Source organism: Melanostigma gelatinosum (assembly GCF_949748355.1).
Source record: "Melanostigma gelatinosum genome assembly, chromosome: 1".
Classification (NCBI taxonomy): Eukaryota; Metazoa; Chordata; class Actinopteri; order Perciformes; family Zoarcidae; genus Melanostigma; species Melanostigma gelatinosum.
This window is the reverse complement of record NC_136634.1, coordinates 15,045,411-15,071,235: the sequence shown is the minus strand read 5'-3', so window position 1 is coordinate 15,071,235 and position 25,825 is coordinate 15,045,411. Positions and strand designations below refer to the sequence as shown.

Below are 25,825 nucleotides of genomic sequence, written 5' to 3'. Positions count from 1 at the left end.
GGTCTTGCCGCAGGGCAGAGACCTCAGACTCTTTGCCGTAGAAGTCGGACTGAAGCTTCGCGAGGCTTTCCTGGCTTTGCTCGGAGGCCTTCTGCAGCTGCGTCGTCCGGCTGTTCTCGGAGGCCAGCTCCTGGCCGAGCCCAGACACCTGGGCCCTCAGCTTGCTCTCCTCTTCCGTCTGGAGGTGAAAGTCGCATACACACATTCACAAACACACAAATGACTCTCAATCCGCTCAAAGAATAATACGTGTACAAATGCTAATTGCCTTCTTGACATGAACTTCTTGTAGCTCTGCCACTTGGCCCTTCAGTTGCTTTATCTCCTCCTCAAAGGACCCCTTGGTCGTCTTGAGTTGTGCCCGCAGCTTCTCCAACTCCTTCTCTTTCTCCTTCAGCGCCCCCCGAGTGTCAGAGCGCTGCTGCTCCAGCGCGGTCAGCTGCACTTTCAACTCTTTCTCTGCCTGAAATGTGTTGGCACACAGCAGGTCTTTAGGTTCAACAAACAAACAATAACGCGCCATCCTCGATTGTATCAGACGCTCACCTCTCCCATCTGCTGCAGCTGCTCTTGCGATTCTTTCATTGACTTGGCGACGGCCTCGTTGACCTTAAGAAGCTCCTGTCTGGCCTTCTCATTGGACTTTTCCTGAGGATTAAGACCGATTGAGCTTGTGAATGTCCTGGTGATGTAACTAGGTGGCTATTTGTTGCGAGACAGATTTCCCTGTGTTGTTGAAATGGTCTAAACAACAGCTTACTGAACCTACCTTCTCCTCCATGGCTGACTTATGGTTCTTCCTCTCTGTGTCCAGTTGACTCCGGCTCTCCTTCAGTGCTTTATTAGCCTTTCCTAGGCTCTCCTGTGTCGAGGCAAGCTCCTTCTTCTGAGCCTCTTTCTCCTGCTGGGCCTTCTGTAGGTCTACGGTCAGGCTCTGAGCTCTCCTGTCCACTTCTGCATGCTTGGTTTTCCCCTCCTGGGTCACCGCGTCCACGTTCACCTTCAGAGCAGCTTTGTCCTGCTCGCTGCGCTCCAGCTGCTGCTGAATGTCACTCAAAGCAGACGCTTTTTTCATCAACTCCTCTTGCAGTGTTGTAGCCCTTAACAGTGGAAAAACGTTTATATTGTGTTAAGTATGATTCATATGCATATTCAATACAGTGGAGCAAACCAAAATACTAGCATGTGGTTGTGCCATCACTAAAATACCGTTACAGAGAGTTAGTGACAGTTGGATTGACGTGCATTTATTGTTCACTTGCAACTCTTAATCCCGTTTTAATAAAGCTGATGCAGCAGCACAGTGAACTCACCCTGCTTTCTCCGTTTCCAGCGAGCGCTGCAGCTCCTTTGCTTTCCGTTTGACCTCTGACCCCTCCTTCTGCAGCTTCTGCACTTCCTGCTGCACCTGTTCCCGTGTGGCCTGCAGCTCCCCGACCTGTGACTCTAATTTCTGTTAGATAAAAACACCAGATTAATCAAATAAAAATGACAAAAAACAAGATGTATGTAGTCACTAGAGAACATTTTAGGCCTAAATTTGCCTTTTTTACAGTCCAACATCAGGTACTCACAATAAAGACTCAATACTAACCTTATTGAGCCCCTCCAGCTGCTCTATACGCTGCTCTGAGGCCATTAGTTTGTCTTTGCATTCCTTTAGACTGGCATCCAGCTGTGTGCACTGCTCCTGTCTCTCCTTGAGCCTTTGGGCCTGCTCCTCCAACTTCTTCTGAGCCTTATTCAGCTCCTTTACACGACGGTGGGAGAGGGTGCAGGATACAAGAGGAGACAAAGTGAGTAAAGTGAAGCAGGAGATGGAAGACAACACATAAATCAGGGACTTACAAATGTTTTCAAAGTAAAGACATACTGCGGCACAACATCAGTGGCATAAAGAAGGCGCTAACCTGCTGTTTGTCCTGCAGTGCATGCTGGGCCGTCTCCAGCTTGTTTTCCAGGTTAGCCTTCTGTGCAGCCTTGGCTGCCTCTGCAGATAGCAGCATCTCTGTCTTTGCCTTCAGCTGAAGAAAAACAGACCCACAAAAACTGTTCTTATCAAATATAAATATCATGACAACATACTGTTTTTGATCGCTCCTTACAGTCTGATTTTAAAGTCTATGAGTACAAACTGAAATAAATGACCTCATTAAATATATGTATTAAATACATATTACACGGACATGCTTGTGGAGAGGCTTACCTGAGCATCTAGCTGGGCTACTTTCTCCTTGCTGTCTGCGAGCTGGGTGGTGAGCTCGGTGACGGAGGTCTCCAGGGTGTGGGCTTGGTCCTGGGCTGAACGCAGCAGGGTCTTCTGCTCCTGGACCTGCTTATGCAAGTTATCCTGGGCTTGCTTGTTGCTCTCCGATTGGTTCTTCAGCTTGTCCGTCAACTGTGTGACCTTTAAGACCCACATACACAGCTTTATAAGCTTAAAAATGACGAATGGTTCCCTGTACTTAAGTGTTAAATAAAACGGGCCTTCCTAGATGATGCTAATTAATATAATATAACACATTTATTAATTGTGTCAGGGGTGGCATGTGTCTTCTCAAAGTCATACTACCTTAGTACTACAGAGAATTGACTGCAACATGAAATTGGACCCGTGTGTGTGTGTGTGTGTGTGTGTGTGTGTGTGTGTGTGTGTGTGTGTGTGTGTGTGTGCGTACCTGTTCTTGTAGTCCATGGTTTTTCTCTTTTAGCTGGTTGAGCACAGCTGTCTCTCCCTCACCGGCCTGGATCTTGGCACACAAGTCGTCTCTCTCAGTTTCCAGCTGGCTCACAATGTCCTTACTCTTCTGCAGCAGAGCCTCCAGATTCTGGATCTTCTGGTCCTTGTCTCCAATCTGACGCAGCACCTGCTCCAGGTCATTCTACAGCACGAGCCAGCATAGCAGAAAGACTACATGAGATATTTTGGCACAAATACGTATTTTAATGTTGTGTGAGAGGTATGTGTGCGTGTGTGTGTGTGTGTTATATATATATATATATATCTCAAGAGTTCCACACAGGCATCAGTTTTCTATTTGTGAACAGACAAAATGTTAAGCCGTCAGAATAATGTAAAATATGCTATAATCTTATAAAGCCACGACACACAGTGGCTTCAAATAACAATCCAGTTCCTGAAATTTCTACTATTATCAAAAAATAACATTTTGCAATAAGGTGACGTTCAAAATCTGCATTCTGACCTGTACTATTACTTTTAAAAACTTTGTATAATTTAATTAACTACATTTTTTAGCTTCATGAGTGAGCGAGCAAGCTCAAGCTAAAAATCAAATGTTGAAACTATCGTCACAGTATCATCACCTGACTTACTCGCTGCGACACTCGTTTGAGGTCATTTGACGACTTTGTATCAGACGATGTTACAGATTATTGGAAGAAGGAACTCACTGTCCAGCATAGCCTCTCCGATGTGTGCTAACAGAAGGATTGTTCTTGTGAACAGTACCTGAGCCTCGCGGAGTTTGCCATTTGTGTTTTGCTGCAGCGCCTGCAGCTCCTGGTGCTGCTGCTTGGCTTTCTCCAGCTGGTGTTGCACATCTGTATTCTTACTGGCACTCTCCTTCAACTGCAGACGCAAAACACAGTCATGTCGTGCATCGTGAGGTTTCTGTACATCACTCTGCAACAGTTTCAGAAATGCGTTTAAATCTCGACTTGTTTATTTTTAGGAGATCATTTTATATAATCTCTAATCCTCGTGCTTCTCAGTTTTAACCGTAATCAATAAATCTATTCTAAACTACATACAAATACATTGTATCTTAGGATGCATACTTAAACATCATTATTTATGTGCAGATGCTCTGTCTGATCTATCACAATAATTCAGTTTCCTTCCTTCTGATGCCGACCTGTTCTTCTGCACGGGACAGTTTGAGCTGCAGGTCGGCGGCCTGCTGCTCGCGGTCTTTTAGTTTCTCCCCAGAAAGCTGCCTCTGTTCTTTAAGACGACCTTGCACCTCGCCCAGCTGTCTCTCTGCCTCCAGCAGTTTGGCATGCAGCTAGGAAGAGCACATAGAGGGGGGGGGGGGGTTAAGTAGGAAGGCGCAGGATGACAATAGCAAGAAATACAGCAGATACTGTCTGGAACCCTCTTTGACTTTGCTTTTTTAACACATAGGACATTTGTGCCTCAACTGGGTGCCGTCCTGCATGCCCTCTGTGTGTGATCGTTGTCCAACCCACTCACCTGACTGATCTCAGTCTGCTGCTGAGCTCCCTGGTTGTCTTTTTCTTCCCTTTGCAGTTCCAACTGTTTCCTCTCCACCTTCAGCTCCGCATGCTTCACCTCCAGATCCGTGATCTCATTCTTCAACTTTGTCACCTCCTCAACCCTCTCTCCGAGCTCCGTCCGGGCCTTCGTCAGGGATGCTTCGGACCCTGTGGCCCGAGCCTGGAGCTCTTGACCCTCCAGCTCCCGCTCTCTCAGGCTGCCTTGAGCTCCCTTCTTGGCAGCCTTCTCAGCTCCCAGACGCTCCTCCAGTTCCTGGTACTCTTTCTCCTTACGTGCAAGCTTTTCAGACAGGCTCTGTGAGAACAGGAGAGGATAACATGAGGTTGATTGCCCAGAAGTTTGGGAATTATTGGAGTGATAGATGTAGGAAGGAAAGCCAGGGAGCAAATAAACAAAAGCGAAACTATAAACTCGAGCAAGTTAAATCATTTTTTGAGGGAGTAGGGTCTCAAAAACAAAAAAGAAGATAGATATTGACAGTGACTGAACGGTTCGGCCATTTATTAAGCCACACTGTAACCATTTGTCTCCTCTACATTAAAACAGTTGGTGTGATAGGAGCTGCAGCAAGACACAAACAACTCATGCGATACATGCGCGATAGAAAAGAGCGGTCAGCTGTCAAGAGTAATGTGAGGTGTGGCATTTCTAGGGAAAGGTTTACGACACAGGACTGGGAATACCGTGGTATGTGAACAGCACTGGCCCTGGTTTAAGTGCTGGCAGTAAACTTCAAAACATGGTGATAAAGAACATAATGTTGTTGATAGCGGAGCGTGCCACTAACTAGAGAGTGACAGGGCACCTGGACTTCACAATAAACCTCTGCAAGCCACCACAGCAGCTGGCCAACATTAACAACTGTCTGCAGACACGTCATCCCCTCATCCCTCTCGTGTCATTGTCATAGCTCCCCTGTTGGGTCTCTCCTCTCTAACCCTGGAGTTACAGACCAATGAAAGCCCCTGTTTGTCGTTTGCCTGTCTGTTCTTAGTCCTAATCCCCGGTGTCTCACTGTCTGCTCAGTCACTTTTGTCTCTATTCTCATGAGATAAGTATCGGTATCAGATCTCAGGGTATCCTGTTGTGAGGAGAAGCTTGGGGTGGGGGCAGCACACTGTAATCCTCCTCTTACCCTACTTGGCAGGGACGGCATTGACAGGGCTGATGTGGGAGGATTCAATCTCTGGCAGGACCCCTTTGCCTCTATTGCCCCAGTGCAGTTACCTGTGATTGTATACCCCCCCCCCCCCCAAGAGACCAAGCTGGCATGGCAGAGATCCCCCCCTGCTGGTTTACTTATAGCGCTGCATGTGGTTTTTGCATCAACACGTCTGGGTTGCCAAAAAGAGTGGTGACAGCCGGGCATTGTGACGGGGCCCGATGCCAGGCAACAGAGGAAGGTTTACAGAAACTGAGATGGTGTGCTCTGTACTTGAGGGGCGGCTGGAAAGGCTTATCAACATTACTGAAGTAAATCATACACAATCACATGCTATACAACATGTGGCAGATACTTCAGCAGACATGTTTGCGCCTGCAGTAATCTGCTTCATGTCTGCGTCATATGACTGTAATAACTGTAGCTGTTGGTGTGTGTGTGTGTGTGTGTGTGTGTGGTACCTGGCTTTGCTGCTGCAAATTATTCAGATTGCTCTGCAGCTGGTGGATCTGTTGTGTGTAGACAGCTGCTTCCTGTGGACCCTTCTCCAGCTCTGCTTTTAGTTGGGATATGGTCATCTGCAATACAACAGACACGCATGTTACACTCTCTTTGCAAACCATTGAGTGGACATTCAAAGAACTGAAGCACCACTGTGAAGGAATGTCATGAAAGAAGAAAACAAACCCAACATTTTAACACACGGCTAAAATAAAGAAAAATAAGAGAATTCGAGTAACTCAAAAAGATGAAATCAGAGTTTGGGGCCAACTTGAAGCAACGTGTTTTACCTCCAGTTTACGAATCTTGAAGAACCAAGAGTGTGTGAGGAGCAAAAGAAGAAGGGGAGGGAAAGAGAGGCACAAAACAACAGCAAACGTCCGACCTGCAACTCAGAGCCAGATACTACGGGACGGGAGGATAAATAATCAAATCCACAAACATTTACCACACGTAATGGTGACAGCATCGTGCTGCGGCAGCATTACGCAGAACATTTTATTCAAAAAAAGGGTTTGTGTTTTCGTATACTGTTGCAGGTGATGCATGAACCTGAATTCAACGTTAACTGTCGTGTTCTGTTGACATGTCGCTGGCCAACCCAGAGACTGACTGCTGACCGCAAAAACGGCAACATGTTCATGAATTGCAACTACAGCTTCAGACTGTAGCCACTTGTCATTTATTATCTTAGGAGCTATTACATGATTAAAAACAGAGTTTTCAAATGAATTCAGAATGTGGTTCCTCAATTGTAAAAGCATGAAAACTATCTTTTGAGATCATTTGTTCGGCACCTGGACTTCCCTATAAATGTTTCCATCCTTGTGGGAACAAAATGCAGGAGATAAATCTGAATTATTTGTCAGGCATTAATTAGTGAGAGATAGGCACAAAGCCACCAGGTATGGAATACTGAAAGTACGTCAGTTATTTCAGAGCTAGTTGTGAATATGAATCTTACAACTACAGTTGGTGGGCCTGAGTAATGACGGTATTCAATTTAAACAACTGTATTTCACATCAACACTACAATCTTATCATGCAAACTGTGGGAATCAGTGTGCATGGTTATGTGCTTGTGACAGGTACAATTTAGGGTGGAAGAGTGGCAACTCAGGAAAAAGTGAGAATCTGCAGAACTACATTTGAGTACAGCGGGTGATTTGGTTCCCTCACCTCTGAGGTAGTGTAGTTAGCCTGCAGCTGCTCGTATTGGGATTTGAGGCACTCAGACTCTTCTTCCCTCTCACGGGTCATACTGTCCATCAGTGTCTGGACCTGCACCAGCTCCTTCTTCAGCACCTCCACATCCTCCACTCCCGGCCGCTGCAGCTAGGGGGCAGAACAGAGGCACTGTGTTAAAGCCGGGAGAACTGAGCGGCAGACAGCGGGAACAACAGGATCTTTGATATCACAAAAATCAGTCAAAACTAGATTCTTAGTAATAGCTGAATTGATCAAGTGTATATGGATGTCTCCTTGAAGCTCCAGAAGCAAACCTATTTTGTAGGACGCCCCTAAGCCACTCTGAATAGTAACAAAACAAATACAGACAGATAAAATAAAAGTGTGATGATGATGAGGGTAATAATGATGAAGGGGCCGTCTGAGTCAGATCTGCTTAGATTCTTCCAACACACAGCTTTGAGCCAAAAGGATTTCATTGTGTCGATTCAATGTTATTCCCTCAAACAAAAGCACAGCATTCATGAAAGGTCGCCACAAAGTGTTAAGTATGACTCAAGCCGAGTGAGAAGAGAATAAATACTTAATGGAAACCAAGTGTACGCTGTACCAGTTCGGTTTGGAGTCCCTCGTTCTCCTGCTTCTCCTTCTGGAGCTGTTCGGTCAGTATGCCCAGCCTCTGGTCAGCAGCCTCCCTGAGGCTCTTCTCCTCATCATAGCGGGACTTTAAGTCTGTCAAATTCAACCATTCAAAATATTTAATCGTATCCAATTCTTTTTATAAAAACACCAACACCGCTCTTGTTCACATCATCCAACAGATTTAAGGAAAACATTACCGGTGTAAAATGCAAAAGCCATGTCGTTAGTCCATAAAACCAAACGTTGACGGAACAACTTATGCAAAGTGTGTTTAAGACAAAACACAATGGATAGATTGAGCTTAATCGTGGTTTAGTACAAGAGTACTTTAGTGTTGTAAAATGATGCAGACCCACAGACACAGGCCTCCCAGTATCCTGGCGCCACACTGACCTACTATCTCCGTGGCCAGCTGGGCAGCCTTCTGCTCAAACAGGTCTTTCATCTGCTTGATGTTGAACTTTTCTGTCTCTGCTTCATTCAACTTCTTCTCAAGGGCTGAGAAAAAGAGCACCATATATTAGCGATTGATGTTTGGCGTCTTTTTCCACAGTTCTCTATTAAGTATAATGTTCCCTACCTGAATCCTCCGGGGTCACCTGTCCATCATTCTGTGGAAAGGAGGGAAAGAGAGAAACATGTACAGTAAGAGTAAGCAATGCCATCATGTTTTATCAAGCAGTTTCATATTCAGAAGATTTCATTTGAAAATATATTAAACATCTTGAAGGAATTACTTGCTTCAGTTGTCCTTGGACTTTGTCTAACTCCTTCTTGAGCTCCTCAGAGAACCACTTTTCGTCCTAATCAGGTGAAAACAAAGACTAATGTATTTGTATGAACCGACCACTTGTAGACCTCTGTTGGGGTCAGAACCTCCACTTTACCTTGAGAGAAGTATGCAAGTCCTGAACTTCTTGCCGCAGCATTGTAAGGTGTTCCCTAAAAAAGGAGGAAATAGCACATTCACAAAAATACACATACAAATTCTGTCACCACAAGGTCAGACTCATTGTCGTAAATGAAGTCTCACCGAGTGGGGGCCATATGAGTGGGCAGGTCTCCGGTGTCATGGAACAGCTCATAGTGCTTAAACAGCTCCTCTGCAGAGTTGTGAGACTTCATACACTGTGGACAGATGAAGCCCTGAACACAGAAACACGCCGTAGGAATCAACCAATCGATAATAACTTCGGATCTGCTTCATGGGGAGAAAAAAAAATGCTATAAAAGCCGTGTGTCCGTTCACGTTACCTCAGACGTCTGATCGTGGTTGAGGTCTGTGCTGGGCTGCTCTGAATCTGCATTCTGGGAGCCCCCCTTCCCAGGAGTCTGAAGAGCAGAAAATAGATCAAATGAATCTGAAGGTATGACAGCACTCTAGCATTATAAGCCTTAAATAAAGGTAGTAATAAATAGCTCTACCCTGGATTGTTGTTGTATTCTCTTTTTGAAAGCATAAATATTTCAGACAGTCGTATCAAGATAAACAACACTGTAGTATGTGGTGACACCAGTTCCGCTGTATGATGTCTATAAAAAGTACTATACTGCTGAAGCTTTGTCATGTTGCATGGAGATTGTAAGTGAGCAGCAGTTGTCAAGTCTAGCCACAAATTCCCCATTGGATTGAGGCCGACTCTGATTTAGCCACTCCACGACACTAACATTATTGTTTTGCAACTGCTAGATTTCCGTGTAATTAACTTTTCCCTCTGCCGTCACAACCCAGCCTCCAGCAGAGCAGCATCCCGACAGCACGATGCTGCCACCACCACGCTTTATGGTTGGGATGGTGCGGATCTGGTGATGTGTGGTACTTGGCACTAATGGTACAATGGTATGATGGCCAAATGCTCCACTAAGATCCCATGAGCATAGAACCTTCTTTTGTATAGCTCCAACATAATACAGTAACAATTAATTGTTATAATCTTGTTTGTCTACCATATTTTATTGTACATTTCAATATGTTTCTATTTTTAAATTATGTCTTGATTATTCTTGGCAATTTAATATATAATGTATGACATAATAAAATGTCACAATGTTGACAGATGTTGTAAACCAATTCAGTGCTTCACTAACGTTATCATATAGAGGACAGACCATCCGATTGTTTCCTATTTGCCCCTAAACCCGTAATAATGTAGCTTGTGTTGTCACCTACATTGTTTTAATAATAAACAAGCTACTGTCGGTTTATATGAAGAGGAAAGAAACAAAACAGTGATTCTTAACATGAAATGTTTTATTTTGTGTTGCTTCCTAAACATTTGCAATAAATCCCTTGGAGGTCTGACAGTCCACGACCTAAATACATAATGTTGTAAAATGGATTTTCCTGGTTACAAGGCCGGAACTTCAAAGTGTACACAATGATGCAGTTAACGTCAGCAATGCACTGTGGTTAATGTAGTCCTACAGCTAGCTAAGTAGCTAACCTCTTACTCCCACATGAAGGCTAACTGTAGTGACAAGCTGGTATCCAAAACAAGAATGTCACCATTCACATTAGTATAAGCTTAATTTACGTTAATTAAAACGAATGTTTTTTTTCATGATGCGGTAAACCAAGTGACACGGAACTTCCCAATAGTCAATCTGTGGCTAACGTCAGCGTTGGCATGTGATGAGTGGACGATGAATTAACCTGCTATGCAATTGCTAGCTAACAGGAACCATGAAAATAAAATGACTCAGTGACCAAGAACGTTAGCCAGCTACGTTATGCCTCGATTAGCCCTGGAGAGTGGGACACGTATGCTAATAGTTCGCTGCTTTATTACAGAGGTACTAGCTTGGGACATCCCTGTCAGGAGTAACGTTAGCATTAGAACCAAGTTAGCATTTGATGGCTAGCTGTATCAACCCCACAGAAGGAGCGCTTGATATGCCTATTCCGATCTGACGGTGTGGCGGGGTCTTTTCCCAATGGAGGAACTCTCGTTGAGAAAAAATAAAACCCCGCCCACCTACTACACACTGTGTTTTAAAACGTGCGTCCCCACCATGAAAACAGACAAGGATAGGCCTGTGTCTCCCAAGGAAAACGACTCGACTTAAACGAAACTAAAGCGACACGGTTGACTTTGTTGAACCAGAAGCTTACCATTTGAAGTATCCGTCTGAGCATGGCCTCGTCTTTGTTTTTCCCGACACAAAATCCAATCAGTTTTCTAAATGCAAAGTTTACGTCGCTGTACAACGAACACCTGACCGAGCTCCGACAGCAGCGGCGAATGGGCGGGTCATGGGAAGGATGGTTAAACCCAAGCAGGACACACAGCCTGGCTATATTCAAGATTATAAAATAAGTGTTGTCATAGTTCTACTGCACTGATTAAAACAACATCGCTATGGGGATGATCAATAAACGTTTTTTTTTATTTAAAGGTTTTATATACAACACCATGGCACACTGCAGAAAATTCCAGTCACAAAAACAAATAGAAAAAAAGGATTTATCAAGAAGAGCCAATGATATTCAACAAACTGAGTTTATAACATACGTTGCACTGACAAAAGAAGTCTGGCACACTGACTATGACTTCCGGTCATAGTTTCCTGTTTATGATGGGAGGGAGTGTTTCCCTTTGAAACAAATAAATAAAATCAATGCAAACTAAATACTGTACATGAAATTGTAACAATTCCTTCAACATCCAATTGTTGGAATCTAACCACAGCCAAGAAAAATAGGGTCTGCTATCGACATTGTGTGTAAGTGCAGATTGTACTGCTTCCAGTAAGGGCTGCTGGGTGTAAAGTGTCTAGTAGAAACTAAACACAATTTACTATTGTTTGTGAAGGCACTTAGAAGACTCAGACTAAAGCACATTGTAATTCTCCGGTAAAACAAAAGGCCTCTCAGCCCAAACATTGACAGGACAATTTGTCAAATGCACTTAATAATTATCGTGTCTTCTGCAGACATGTATTAGTTCTTGTATGAACTTTGGCACATTTGCTAGTTTTAAATTTGTTGACTGCAGCTCCGTCCCATTATACAGCAGCTGGTATTTATCTAACTACCAATACGCTGTTCTTTGTTCAATTTAACATTCAGCCTGACAACATTAACTATATATACACAAACAAAAGGATGCTTTAAGAAGAATTTAAGTCTCCATTTTAGTGTGGTGGCTGGTATGAAGCCTAATCTTTATGACAGCGTTACACTGTTACTAGTGATTAGAGATAACACTGTGTGTACTTGTAAACTGGTAATTATAGGAGGAGCAACGCTGTTCACACTTGTATCAAACCAGACTTTGCCCTCAGCTCTCATTGGGCGAAATACCTCACAAGACTTGAGATGTAGTCAGGTGACATTAGGTTTTGCTTCCCAAAAGTGTCCAAACAATTCTGAAAAAAAATGAATTGTAAAAAGTGACTCATTCACATGTAACCGTTCCTCTTCAAAAACATCTTGAAGAGGGGAATTATTTGGCACTGAGTCACTGTGGAGCTATGACTTCCTCTAAGAGCAAACACTTCCCAAGAAACAACCCAAATACTTGTGTGCACTGCTGGTAAAATATTCTGCATTAAAGGCTAAACAGGACCTACACTGCAGAAGCAGCTCACTGAGAAAATCCATCTCAAGCTGAATGCTTTTAAAGGAAACATTTGCTCCATTAGCTGTTGCGATTTATTCAAAAATATACATGTAAATCTTAAATATACTTGGAAAACCTGTTGGCACTCCCTAAAAATGGGTTTCAAATCAACTTAAAGGAAGTCCATACTGTACATATTAAGAGGCTGCTTTAGTAATGCAATCAAGGCAGAAGTCTTTTCCAGATGTCCATCGCGTTGTCCTCTCAAAAGAAGTGCTTGCTGCTGGTGGTGATGATCCTATCTGTTGGCCAGATCTGAGCCCTGTGTGGAGCAAACAACATAGTGAGACGTGTTGTTGTCCGTCACTTGGGAGCTTGGGGTGTTTCCATTAGTCGGGCTACACACAGGACCACAGGGGGGGTTACAGGTGCTTGTGAGCCTGTGTAGGTACTCTGCATGGACAGGCTTGTGGCTCTGCAGCACCCTGATGGCTTCATCAACTTTGAACCACTTCCTCTTCCTTCCTGCGAAAACATTCAAGGGAGGACAGCGACTGATCATCAGATGTTTGGTGTTGCGCTCAAGGAACCTTTATCAACAACCATGGATTATACTGAACGCTGTTGGTATTGAACCTGAGACCATGTGGTTTTGAGTCTGTCAGAATTTCGGCTTTGGGAAAAAACAATTGTTGGATGTGGCCTTCCCTATTCAAATGTTGGAAAGTTGTGGAACGAATGGTTTCAGAAGCTGTTCGACGATCGAACAGCCGTTTCAAGCATATTGACCTTTTTTAACTACACAATGAATACACAATGGATGATAATATATAGATAATAATAATCTGAACTGCCAGCACTCATATTTTTCACTTCAGTGTTCTTAATGAGCTTTAGTGTTTAAGCTTGAGAAATGATATGCAAGAAACCAGAAGTAAATCCTGTTGTATATTTTTATTTCTTACTGACACATTAGTATGTCTCAAGTTGACTTGTTAGCCATCAATTTGTGGTTGATGCATCTGAAGACTGTTTTGAACTTTTCTTTGAAATGAATGAGGTCATTTTTCATTGGAGCGTGCAATTTCTGCCAAATCCTTGTTATTTATGAATGCCTCAGCATGGCACCCTTTCTCACCTTTTCTCTTTCTCGATCTGTTACTCCCACTCATTCAGTTTAGCATAAATTTAGCATGATTTGTTGACCGTAAGTAATTCTAATAACCGTGACATTCTTCACTAAAACTCTTAAGCAATATTGCGAAACCGCAATAGTATACAACACGCTCAAGAATAAACTGTTCAGCACATGTTTCAACACTCAAGTCAGAGTGGAAATGGACATTCCTGACCTACTTCAGTTGTTGTTGATGAAGCCCTCATGTCACAAAACCTTCCTAAGAAAAGCACCTTCCATAAAAACAATGTGTCCCGTAAACCGTCAGCTGGGAGTTATTAATAATCCAAACTCATCATTTCCTCCAATTCTATTCCAAACAGCATTTCAGTACAGGAATTCTATTATTATCTTTATTATTATTATCATGTTGAAGTACACTGGCCTTTCAGTAGAGGGGGAGAGTGAATTAGACCAGAGAAGAAAAGTAAGGAGGGGGCTGTGGTGAGTGATGAGAACAACAAACATTCCTCCCCCACGTGAACAGACTCAACTCTTTGTTGGTGAAGGGGGTCAATTATCACAACCACTTTTTTTTTCCACACTAGCAATTGATTAGCAATAGTTACATTTTGAGCTACTAGGTTCCAATAAAAGCATTTGAAATACGAAACATATTAAAAACAAATAGTGATCACGTGTACACATAATCCACATGACGGGCAACTTTATTTTTCAATTTTATGGGGCAAAAGTATAAGCAATGAGGGAAAGGATATGAATTCTAGGGCTGATGATCATTTTCATAATCAATTTTATCTGAACTGAAAAATATCTGAAATACAGAAAAAGATATGTTTTATCCAACCAGCAGTCCGAAATCTTGAAGTTCAGTTGACTATCAAATAAAACAAAGAAGAGCACAAACTCCTCAGCGCTGAGAAACTGGAACCAGAGAATGTCTTAACGATTAATGGATTATCAAAATAGTTGCATTCATTTTCTGTCGTTCAACTAATCACTTAGGCTCTTATTAATTATCTCCCATATGACGCCTCCTGACGTTTTAGGAGAACATTGTCGATAAAATATCAACAATGCTGTGTAGTGGTAGTTCATTTAGGAAGACACATTGGTGCCGTAGGACTGTAACGCTGTAGATCGGGTGGTTTGACTTCCTGGATGTTTGACTTCCCAGGCCATATCTCATTGGATGCAGAGTTTTCAGCATTATTGGAGAATCCACACGGCAGCCTTCGAAGGCGGACAGCACGTGACCATTAACGTACACTGGGCATGCGCGTGATGGTGTAAACAGGAAGTGGATTGCTTGCTTAGTTAAAAAAAAATATGACAGAGTAATAAAGTAGTGTTTAACAATGAAAGGTTGTATTTGATACTTAATATCTTCCTCTATAAACTCAAACAGACAGTTCGTGGAAAGTTTTCGAAGTTTTATTTTTCAGACATAGTTACAGCGCTGCGGGTCTGTGTCTCTCTCTCTCCATAAATGTGGTCAACACACGTCGATCACTCGCTTCCATGTGTTGTTGTCGTGGGGGCTGATGAATGTAACGTTAGCTCCATTGGGGTATTCCTTCATGAGATACAGCATCAGGGGATAAGCTGGGTCACCCAGCAGAAAAAACAGGGACATCATCTTCGCCCTCTATCAATGCTTTAGGGCAGGGATTCCCAAAGTGGGGTGCGCGCACCCCTGGGGGTGCGCGAGCTGCCTCTAGGGGGTGCGCGAGAGAAAAAATGTAATGGCGGTGCAGTCCCGTCTCCTAAAAATTACGTTCCCCCAAAACTAAAATGCATTCTCAATTACGTTTGACCACAAACGTATTTTCTCCCTGATTACGTTTGTGTTTGACATATTACAAATACGTTTCTCATCAACATATCTTTGCCGTACTCTAGTCTTTATGTTTCTGTGATCTGCCTCGCCTCTACCCCGCCACCCACGAGTTATTGACCCGCGGCCTGTTCCGAGGGCTGAAGACCTGACGATCGGGTGCCTCACGGCGGGGACGGCTGGAGACCTCGCGTCCCAGCGCCAACGAGTGAGCGCCCGCCACTCGGAACCATAAAACCAAGTCCCGGATTTCACCCGGGGACATTCTGGAGGTATTGTGACCGGGTGATGTGCCTCGTTGCTGGGGAGGTGCGTGTGTGTATGAGCGCATTTCTGCCGGAGACAGGCGGCGTGTTGTGGTAGTATTCTGACTGCGTAATAGGGAGGAGAGGCGGTGGTGGAGAGGGAAAAAAATGTTAAAGAGATGGTGGAATGTATGATTGGAGAGAGAGAAGCGAACAAGTTGGACGTGATCCGCGTCCAACAACACTGTGTCGCGCGCATCGATGCTTTGTCCGAAGACATCCTGGCTACATTAATCGGTCGCGTGAAGAAGAGTGAGTTTTACTCTCTGCAAGTAGACGAGCCTACAGATGTGGCCAATCTGGCCAATCGTCTGGTGAACGTCCGTTACCTTTTCGAAGGCACGGTGCAGGAAGAGTTTTTGTGTTTTTTCTCTTGTAAACAAACGCCACGCGCGAGCAAACTGTTCTCTCATTAGTCCGATTTTTATGCGGCTCTGTTGCTTTTTTTTTTTTTTTTAAAGGTGTGTGTGGGGGGGGGGGGGGGGGGGATTGGGGGTGCGTGAACCCGGTCTGGATGTAGAAGGGGGTGCGTGGCCTAAAAAGTTTGGGAACCGCTGCTTTAGGGCATTTGCTCCATCTTTTAGGGCACAACATCATGCAACAGGTCCAACTCGCTAGCTTCTAAGCTAATTTTAACATTACCGCCAAAGGGGAAATGCTAACCGCGATTAGCAGTCGCGAATATAATAGATCTTCGTACATATTTTCATAAAGAAATACTTGCAGACTAAGGTCTCTCAAGGCTACCAAACGGAAAAAGTGAAACGAATCAGCGTCGATCACTCGTCTCTCACTCGTTTCCTCTGTTTGTAGCTGTAGCTCTGAATAGCATTCATTGCTAACTGTAGCTTCAGACAGCCGCTCCGTGGGGGCTGATCGCCGATGGTCAAGCAGCTCGCTCATCGCTCGAAGAACAGCTCGCCTCCTCCGCATGTAGGCATTAGCAGCATTGTAAAATGACGAATTTAACTCCACAATAGCTGCTAGTACAGACAACAAAGCAAGAAAGGCTTGTTGAAATGAATCGCTGCTGGTCGCCCGGCTGTTTTGTTTTCTTCCGGGTACGGGTCACGTGACAGTGAGTGTGACTAATCAGGGACGGAGACATCATGGCTGGTAATAACCAATCCAGTAGCGAGCACGGGTGTGGGCTCTTTTTTTCTAACAGACATCCGTATCTGACGTCTACACTCAACCAAAACCCGGAGTTCTCAAATACCTCCAACCTCGGCGGAGTTTTCAGGTTCCTCCGTTAAGGCTGCTCCAAAACTCCGGCGTGGTGTGGCTGCTCAGTGTAAACGTAGGAAAACTGGACTAGTGTGGATATAGCCCCAGTTTCTCAGTTTACAAAGTGATGACTGGAGACCCCGACAGTCTTTCAACTGTCATTAAACTGAGTCAGAAGAACTTCTGTCTGCCATTATGATTATGCACAGAAGTATCATGATCTGTGTAATGTTTAATTTGCCTGAAAACCAAAATGTATGGGTTTGATTACTTCAATCAAGGTAATTTAGTTTCAATAAACCCCTGGAACCAAACTCATTTGTTGCAGAAGTTGTTTTTTTTCCTACGTCGAGACGTACCAATTTTGACCGAGTCCTCCCAGTCTTCCAGTGTTTCCGTCACTATGAGGGTGAAGACGTACGTCCGGTGCTTTCCGTCTTTATTTTGCTGCAAAGGTTTAGACGAAGACACTTCCTTCACATCACTGCAATAAACTGTGTAAATGCAATGCAAACAAAGCTTTCATACACGACAAAAGACATGATGTTAACACAGTACTCAGTTTCTTAAAACTTAACACTCTGGCACAAAAGCAGGAGGCAAGCCTACAGAGGCACCCTAGGCGTGATAGTAGGGTTACCGGCTAAGCTGATACAAGACTTGAATCAGTGTAATATCGTGAGTTGTACGCCATGTGAGAATATATTAGAATTCCCAATGACTTTGACAAGCTTACCTCAAAAATCCCGAGTAGTCTGCCAAGTTTGCCCTTCACACCCGCCTGTACACGCATGAAGAAAAAGAAGCAGGAGTCATTCAACATACAGCCGATACTGAACACTCCTGTCGATTTCTTTCACAAATTCTTACTAACAAACCTTTCACTGTGCGAGGTTTTCCTGTGACATGTGACCTGGTATTAGGAACAGCTAGTCTCTGTTGTGATTTGTATGCACATTCTCAGTTGATCAGTTGTCCCATATAGGAGCGGTAACCCTGTGGCGCGGTACCATGGCGTCGCCGCAAGCTTGTGAGGCAGCGTATAGCAGAGGTGACCAGCTAGACCTAAACATGGTCTGATGACGAGACAGGTGGACTTAACACAAGAACATTGCAGGAGCTCCTGGCTTTGTTCGGCCTTTGCTGTGTGGCATAACTCAGATCAACTAGGACGTCTGGAACCCACAACAGACAGAGACCATTGCTGCCAATTCCATACTGCATAGCGATTGTATACAGTATATCGCCTACTTGACTTGATATAATATTGTTTTTGGAGTAAATATAAAAGACATTGTCATACATCAAGCTGAACATATGGAACTCGTATATTTCAACTACTTTTTTTGCATGTTTTCCAAGATCTTTCTGGAGCAGTTTAACCACAATTTGCCATTTATTTTTATTTTGTGCAGCTGCAATCAGTTCCTTCATTTCCGTTATTCATAGCTTTGTGGTCAAATGGTCCACATCAGCAACACACTCAAGAATCAAGCTCGTTTTTCAGTATGCATGCTTTTGACTTTTGTCCTTTTTTCAGTGTGAACACATTACATACTGAAAAGAGTTGATAGCGTAGAATTGAGACACAGCTATTGTCTATACTCATGGACAACAAACCAAAAAAGGTTGTATAAGTAGAACATTTTCTAGCACTTTTGTCAAAATGTTATCTTTGCTTTGTTATGGTGATCATACGGAAAAAAATAGGAATTGAATTTGAAAATCTTAGTATGGACAAATCTCACACGAGCGGGTGTTGAACATGACGTTTTGAATTGTTAGCCTGCCTCAGTAGTTGGTGTGCAGCTCATCTATATTCAGGTACATGTCTGGTCTGGGAGGCAGAGGATATGGGTAACTGGAAACCCTTCCCAAATGTCACTGCCATACTTCAAAACTGTCAGCACACTTGTATCCAAGGCAGAGGCCCACAGCACACCAACTACCAGCAGCACCCACTGAACAAACCACTGAACAATTGACTGGCAATGAATGCATCATTGCCAAATACTTCTATCCCTCAGTATTGGCTATAACTATAACTTTCAAAAATTGTTGCTATACTCGCTTAATGTTTATGATAACGATCATTGGCATCTATGCTTCTAGCCTCTCAAAACAAATTGAATACAAACAAATCATTTTCAGTGTGCAATACAGACAAATTCTTCGATTTTACAACCTTATCTCTATCTATCCAAGTTAGGGATATAAAAAGATTCGCGCTGTTCTCGGTGTCTCATCTGCAAAATCGGTTGTTCTTCCTGCAGCCAGTGCTGCTATTTGCGACAGTGACGTAGTTGGTGGTAGGAAGAACTACAAGCTGTTTCAGCTGGGATTCCTCTGGGTATAGCTCATGGATGTATGAAGTGAGCCAGGGGGGGGCGAGCTCCACAAAAAGGGAACCTCCTTGTTCTCTTTGCACTACATCTACCAGCGACACTGATTGGACATCCACATAAAAGATGGTGAATTTTTCCTTAAAGCATTTTTGCTGTTTCTGCTCTGTATGATGTTTGTGCCCGTTTCCCCCGTGGATGAGCTTACCTCTTCGTAGACCTCCCTGACGGCGGCCACACAGGCCTCCTCCTCGGGCTCCATGCCTCCTCCTGGCACGATCCATTGGTCTGGATGGCGACTGCTGCTCACCAGTAGCACCTGCCAAGGAGAAAGGCCCTCGTCAGGTCCCTGCTGCCGAGTTCAGGGTGCCAAAAACACGCCAACGGCATGCCCATGTTTAGAGTCCGTCACCACTATAGGTGTCTGGTGGCAGCTGAGTGTGGTGCTAGTCATTCAGCAGGATGTGTATTAAACATCGCACGTGTCATTCACTTCATTTACTTATTGCAAGATGAGCATGGTGCGGGTTGGGCTGCTGAGCATGTCACACTATTTACCGCATACTTCAAATAAGTGAATGAGAGTAACAGACGGTGGATGTTTCCGAATTAGAAGTGCGAACAGATACACAAGAAAAACACATGCAGACACCTTTAGATTGACCTTTGCTCTGTGTGTGTGTGTGTGTGTGTGTGTGTGTGTGTAGGTGTGTGTGTGTGTGTGTGTGTGTGTGTGTGTGTGTGTCACTTTCCCAACACTTGAACTCACTTGCCTGAGAGCATGTGGGACCACAGGAGGACACAATAAAAGAAATACCCGGACGGAATACCTCACATTTTAGGTGGATTATGTATATAACACTAAACTATTAAACAGTATGATGATCAACAACCTAAAAATAGAATCGAGTAGGACGGTCCTCGACCAAAGACATTCATAGTCGCATTACACGAATACGTTTTGTCAACGAATTGATATTGATTTGTAAAACTGAGTTTGTCCACAGTCGGAATTAAAATAATAAACTCACCAAAACAGTCCCATAAGTAACATTGCAGTGACCCATTTCAGCCATCACTTGCTTATCAAATAAACAAACGATAAGGCGAGGCGCTATAAAACATGACAAAAAGAGCCGACACATCTGCAGTCAAATCTGAAATAATCAAACCAAAGCGCACACACCATGTTTAACTGACCTCAAACAAATGCAGTTTGGTCTTTTTTGAGCACGGTGCCCCTCAAGAGATGCAGTCACTTGACCGTAAACCCTATTCTGGCATCACACTGACCCACCTCAGGTTCACGTGTGAATAGTTCCCAAATCCTTTTGGACACGTGACACGTAAGTAATAGCTCTCTTTGACAGCGACAATTGATGAAAAGCAAGCAGCTTACACGCGTCATGTTATTCTATAGGTGAACACGACTGTCCCAGCAGAGCTTTCCCAGCGTTAAGATGCGTCTGCATTCCTTCTGAGACCCGATAGTGGAAGCATGGCAGATTTGTGAAGAGCACTAATGAGAACATCTTCACTGCTGTCAGAGGTGGACTGTATTGCCCAGAAATGACTGTGATGATGAGTGGAACCTCCCGCTGTGTGACTTGGCTTGGCTGTAACTCAACTCTTGTTGCCAGGTCAGGAGGAAGATGAAAGCAAGAAATCTCAGGACTCTTACTGTTCGCTTAGCTTATTCGGTCACCAACCCCATTATTAATAAGCACACTAGGTCACGGGGCATGATGGTGGACTCAAACGCAGACCAGAAGTAGAGTGAAATGGGAATTTAATGAACACCACAAGAACACACAGGGAATCCAGGGACGAGACAAGAGACGAGGGGGGCAAATCCAGCAGGACGAGGCAGGCAGACGTGGGAAACTCTGTCAATATTTATGTATGGACAACAGGCGAAGTTAAAGGTACGAGTGATTCTGCTGTCATGTGACATCGCAGTCAGGGAACTGAATCTGCAGTTCGGTCTTTACCTCACTGGTTCACAACCCTACTCGTTATGGAGCCATCTTAAATAAGCAACACATTACCTTTACGATTAGAAAATGATTATGGGCAATTTTATAAAAAATGAAAAAAATAGAGGCCAAAAAGGATGAAAAAGAATGATCCCCCTGGAAGCTTCATGTTTTGTTGTCTCAAAACATTTAGTCAAAGTAGATTGAAGTTGGCTTTCTTTGACAATAATGTCAAAGTAAAAAATCGGACGGCTACAAAGTGATCTAAACAAAGTCAAGAAACATAGGCACTGTACTCATTTTGTTTCATGTCAAATAGGAGTGTTGCAGCGTATGTGACATTGATGGGGTGTGAAGCGTTCGCTACGTGACGGCTGATGATGATGAGGTGGTAAGCTAATCGCTGCGGAGGTCGAGAGCAGCCTCCCTTGGATCTCTGCCCTGTAAAAAGCCCCACAGATAGCGCAGGGCCCTGGGGCCTTCAGAGACACCGGTAGCTGTCTCACTCACACAAATGTACACGACACACACACACATGCATGCACAATTTCACACAAACGCCATGTGAAACACGTAGGCGCTTCCACCTAAGCAGCTACACACACACACACACACACACACACACACACACACACACACACACACACACACACACACACACACACACACACACACACACACACACACACACACACACACACACACACAGCCAAAAGGCTTTCAAAAACCACCAGATCAGCAGTCGCCTTTCTGTATGAAAACAAGAGAGCTTAGCAGAGGAGGTTAATGACCCCAACAGGCAGCACACACACCTCAGTGAGAGCTCAGAGGGAAGAGGAGCTTGGACTGTACAGACCCACATCAGCTTTAAGGTGATCAACACCTGATCACAATCCAGCTGAGACACTGATGACAGAGGTTGTACTCATACTACGCTAGATCAATGAGGTGTCAACATTTCAAAAATCAATGTAGTTCTATTTCTGGCGGAGTGAGTCAGATGATTAGCCAAATATGAACTTCTGTTACAGTAAAATGCAAACCAAAGCAAGCACGTGAAGCGTTCAGTGAAATCATTGCTGTTAACTGACTTCCAGCGAAAACATACTGTGACGACATGAACATGCTGGCTGACTGCTGCTTGGTTTTCAAATGAATTATTCTGAGCAGATTGTCAAAATAAAAATAAAATAGCTACTTGCGTTCTTATTCTACTTTATTGAGGGTGAAGGATTTCCTCTGATGGAACGCATAAAACTGTGACAATTTGTATGTGAGTTTAACTAAGTTTGTGACTTTTTTCTTCAGGATTAATAAAGTTCTATCTTATTTTACATGTATTTTTGATATACAGATTTTCACCATATTGCCGAGCAAAAATGCCCAAATGTGATTTTATTTTTGTAGTAAGAGTGCATTCTACTAGAAGAACACTGATTAATTGGAGACATGTTTCTTATTTACAGCATAATTACTAACAATACTTTGTATGTCAGTGACAGCAACTGATGATGTACGGATTACATGATTGTTTTCTGAGTTCTGACAATATCGAGTACTCCTGTCTAGTATTTGATCTGCAGACCTGTTCCTGTCCTTCTGGACTCCAGCTGACATGTTGAGGAAGTGACTGTACACCCGGCATGCAGCCTGGATGGATAGTTCGCCACATAAAGTGTGACATATTGCAATCAAAGCTTAGATGGTGAGAATGAAGGACGAGATCAGCATGGCATGTGATGTGAGACCATCTCATCATCCTCCAGTGCAATCAGCAATAATCAAAGTGACTTTTAGCATTATGTCAGCACTCTGTCCCAGACACATAGGAGAGAGAGAGAGAGAGAGAGAGAGAGAGTGAGAGAGAGAGAGAGAGAGAGAGAGAGAGGGGGGGGGGGAGGGTGATGGGGAGAGAGTGGGAGCACGAGGAGCAGGAAAGCAAATCTGTCAGGGGACAGAAAGGGCCTGCACCTTGTTTCTATAAATTGCAGCTGATAAGTCTTGTGTAACACTCAACCCAACCAGCCCCCTACGACCCCACTCCCCCAATCACATGTGGCCCTGACATGGGCCGCCATCACTGGGCAAACGCGACCAGACAACCCCCGCTCCTACTACCCAAACTAAAAAAAAAGAACAACAATAATTTCTAAGACTTAATGTTAGCTGCAGAATGAGTCTAATGGGAGACATGTTTAAAGCTGGCCATTTGTAATGCCAGTGTGCAAATAATGCATATATATACATATATATATATATATATATATATATATATATATATATATATATATATATATATACACACACACATATATACATATATATATATACATATACATATATATATATATATATATATATATATATATATATATATACACACACACACACACACACACACACACACACACACATATGTATGTCACCATTTTAAATGATCTAAAAGTTCCTTATGAGTCACATTAGCTGGCAGGATGCATTTGATATTAATATTTGAGGTGACATGTCACATTTGATGATCGACTGTAGAATCACCCTTCTTTGGGTTAAAGGTAAACATTTTTGAGCCGGTGTGTGCAAACTGAGCGGATGTAGGACGAGACCTGCATATGCTAATTATACAGTAGGACACCTAATTTACCACCAGCTACATAAGAATTGATGAGAGAATTGTTGCAGCACTCCATTGCTATCAAACTAAAAAAGTGCAGGAGCTGCGTGGTGCCTCAGCAGAGGATCAGTGATCACAATGACATGTGTTGATACGGAAATGACCCTGCACCACAACCACATCAGCTGACGCCAGTGCACGTTAGAAAACAAACACCCCCTGTAGTGCACTGATGTAGATGCAATATTTGAAAAATAAAGTGTTTTTTAAAGGCTGAAGGTGCATATTGAAGAAATAAATAACCAAATGCATTATTGACGGTGCAGCACCGTCGATGACAGCCCCTCATGCCAGCACAGCAGGACACAATGACACCTTTAATGACAGATGTTAGGACCTGGACACTTCTTTTGAATTCACTGCAGGCATTAATTTAAATCCAGTGACAAATGAGACTTCAGTCTCTCGCTCTTTTTGACAACAAAACATTACTATGAGGTGTTGTGGTAGCAAATCATCTGATCAGAGAAGAGAGCAGGAGTTTTGTTTTGAGACAACATTTTGAACTGAGCCATGTTGGTTTTTAAAAAGCTGACTTTTCAAAATGAAACAGATTACTTCATGAATTATGACTTATCTGGATTTCCTCCTAGACAGGAAATTAAATTGACGGGTCTCCTGCTGAGAGCCGGTTACAAAGAGTGCCAGCTTGTAAGACCCCTCGTTTTTTTTCACAAGTCAAATGTTTTGGATTTCAGCCAAGTGTTCACCTCTGCCCAGCACCTCAATTAAAGGCAAAGACGTGACTCTCGCACACAATGAAACACTGCGTTATGGGTACTGTATGATATAAACAGGCACACTTCAGTGGTAAAATGAAGACTTTGTTCATTATAAAGCCTGGTATGTCCACAGCAAACAGCTACCACCAACAACCCTCTTACCTCGTCCTCTTTTTCGTTTTTAAAACACAAACACGCCGCTCTTCTCTTGAAGCCCTCGCCATCGTAAGTCCTGGTCTGGTTGGGCTTAAACTTCATCATTTATGTTCCCAATCGTCGAGTGTCCGATTGTTTTTGGGGTGTTGGTGGAAGTGCAAATCTGGATTCAACCAGACGCTGAAGAAAGTGTCTGTCCGAGAGAGCAGCGAATCTCCCGAAATATATGCTCCCAACTTTGAAAGCTTCTTCAGATAGTCGCAGTTGTGACGCGTGCACTCGCTTCATTCATTCCTGGGCAATGTTCGAGCGCTTCTGGTCGTATTTTGCAGGCTTACCGACCACGGTGGTTTCGTGCCGCTGTCAACACGCGTGATTCAACAAACTCGCTCCCATCTGTGGTCGGAGGTGCTACCAGCTGACCTGAGAGCTGCGCAACAAGCTGCCTGTCGGCTCCCTACGGTACACCGAGTTTCATGTTCATCATTTTAACAAGACGATAAGCTAAAGGTGGAGGAAGTGTCTTACAGCTGCCAGTTCCATGCGGCCGGGTTTTTATTTAGCACTTATAATCGTCAAAAACGCCGCGTGCGTGAGTGATGCATTGCTTTCAAGTGCTCTCGAGCAACTCAACCCAAACTGAGATACTTTGAAGATAATTTGAGTGAGAAACTGAAAAAAAAGATGACTGTTTTAAACCAACAGATTGTGAGTTTTATTTCAGAAAGCATTCTTTAAAACTATCACAACAAACACACTGTCGGCTCCTTTTCCTCCCACTTTTTAATTTCCTCCATTTTTATATCCTGTTGGATATATAAATAACATTATTTTTAAAGGGGGGAGTGAGTGGGTGGAAGGGGGTCACTTATGTTCACAAAAAAAGGCTGCATACACACACACACACACACACACACACACACATATCCAAACCAAAACTCTACCCCTTGCAGCCTACATTTGCATGACATTTATTTTCATTAAAAATCTTTACCAGTCGCAATTGGATTCGCATGAATACTAACCTTCACTGAACGGGCTAGTGCTGTTCGCTGCAGTTTAAAGTCAGGGTCAAATAAACAAAACAACGCTCAGTTCAGTGAGGCAGCCTGGTGGTAACATTCTCTGGTTGTTT

At 43.5% G+C, this 25,825-nt stretch overlaps 2 protein-coding genes across 4 annotated transcripts in view; both read right to left on the bottom strand.

Moving 5' to 3' along the window:
* Positions 1-11,009, bottom strand: part of eea1 (early endosome antigen 1) — a gene marked incomplete at its 5' end in the record, with an annotated part of 20,780 nt that extends 9,771 nt beyond the window's left edge. Inside the window, 23 exon segments of the mRNA XM_079289565.1 lie at positions 1-178; positions 269-463; positions 547-648; positions 770-1,100; positions 1,314-1,453; positions 1,595-1,750; positions 1,911-2,024; positions 2,207-2,407; positions 2,679-2,882; positions 3,473-3,592; positions 3,879-4,028; positions 4,217-4,555; positions 5,885-6,001; positions 7,104-7,259; positions 7,723-7,844; positions 8,148-8,252; positions 8,335-8,365; positions 8,492-8,557; positions 8,642-8,696; positions 8,788-8,900; positions 9,009-9,086; positions 10,867-10,949; positions 10,952-11,009. The exon segment at positions 1-178 is cut by the window's left edge and continues 5 nt beyond it. Coding sequence (XP_079145691.1) covers positions 1-178; positions 269-463; positions 547-648; positions 770-1,100; positions 1,314-1,453; positions 1,595-1,750; positions 1,911-2,024; positions 2,207-2,407; positions 2,679-2,882; positions 3,473-3,592; positions 3,879-4,028; positions 4,217-4,555; positions 5,885-6,001; positions 7,104-7,259; positions 7,723-7,844; positions 8,148-8,252; positions 8,335-8,365; positions 8,492-8,557; positions 8,642-8,696; positions 8,788-8,900; positions 9,009-9,086; positions 10,867-10,949; positions 10,952-11,009 — 3,214 coding nt within the window.
* A 165-nt stretch (positions 11,010-11,174) lies between these two features.
* On the bottom strand, positions 11,175-25,074 carry nudt4a (nudix (nucleoside diphosphate linked moiety X)-type motif 4a). Of its 3 annotated transcripts, XM_079277016.1 has the most exons (6): positions 24,697-25,074; positions 19,374-19,484; positions 17,560-17,604; positions 17,183-17,270; positions 12,723-12,841; positions 11,175-12,638 (listed from the first exon to the last, which is right to left on the bottom strand). In XM_079277016.1, the coding sequence occupies exons 1-6, from the start codon at positions 24,793-24,795 to the stop codon at positions 12,615-12,617; spliced, it is 486 nt and encodes a 161-aa protein (XP_079133142.1). In that variant the 5' UTR covers positions 24,796-25,074; the 3' UTR covers positions 11,175-12,614. The 3 variants fall into 3 exon arrangements, with proteins under 3 accessions (XP_079133142.1, XP_079133141.1, XP_079133143.1); XM_079277015.1 differs by having other exon boundaries at positions 11,175-12,841; XM_079277017.1 differs by lacking the exon at positions 12,723-12,841.
* Positions 25,075-25,825: the final 751 nt, after the last annotated feature.

Bases quoted from the DNA above. Each gene is read 5' to 3' on its own strand.
- nudt4a (XM_079277015.1), bottom strand. From the start codon at position 24,795: ATGATGAAGTTTAAGCCCAACCAGACCAGGACTTACGATGGCGAGGGC. The intron at 19,485-24,696 runs GTAAGAGGGTTG...TCTCCTTGGCAG, and splicing joins AAAACGAAAAAGAGGACGAG to GTGCTACTGGTGAGCAGCAG. The intron at 17,271-17,559 runs GTAAGCTTGTCA...AAACCTTTGCAG, and splicing joins GACTACTCGGGATTTTTGAG to CAAAATAAAGACGGAAAGCA.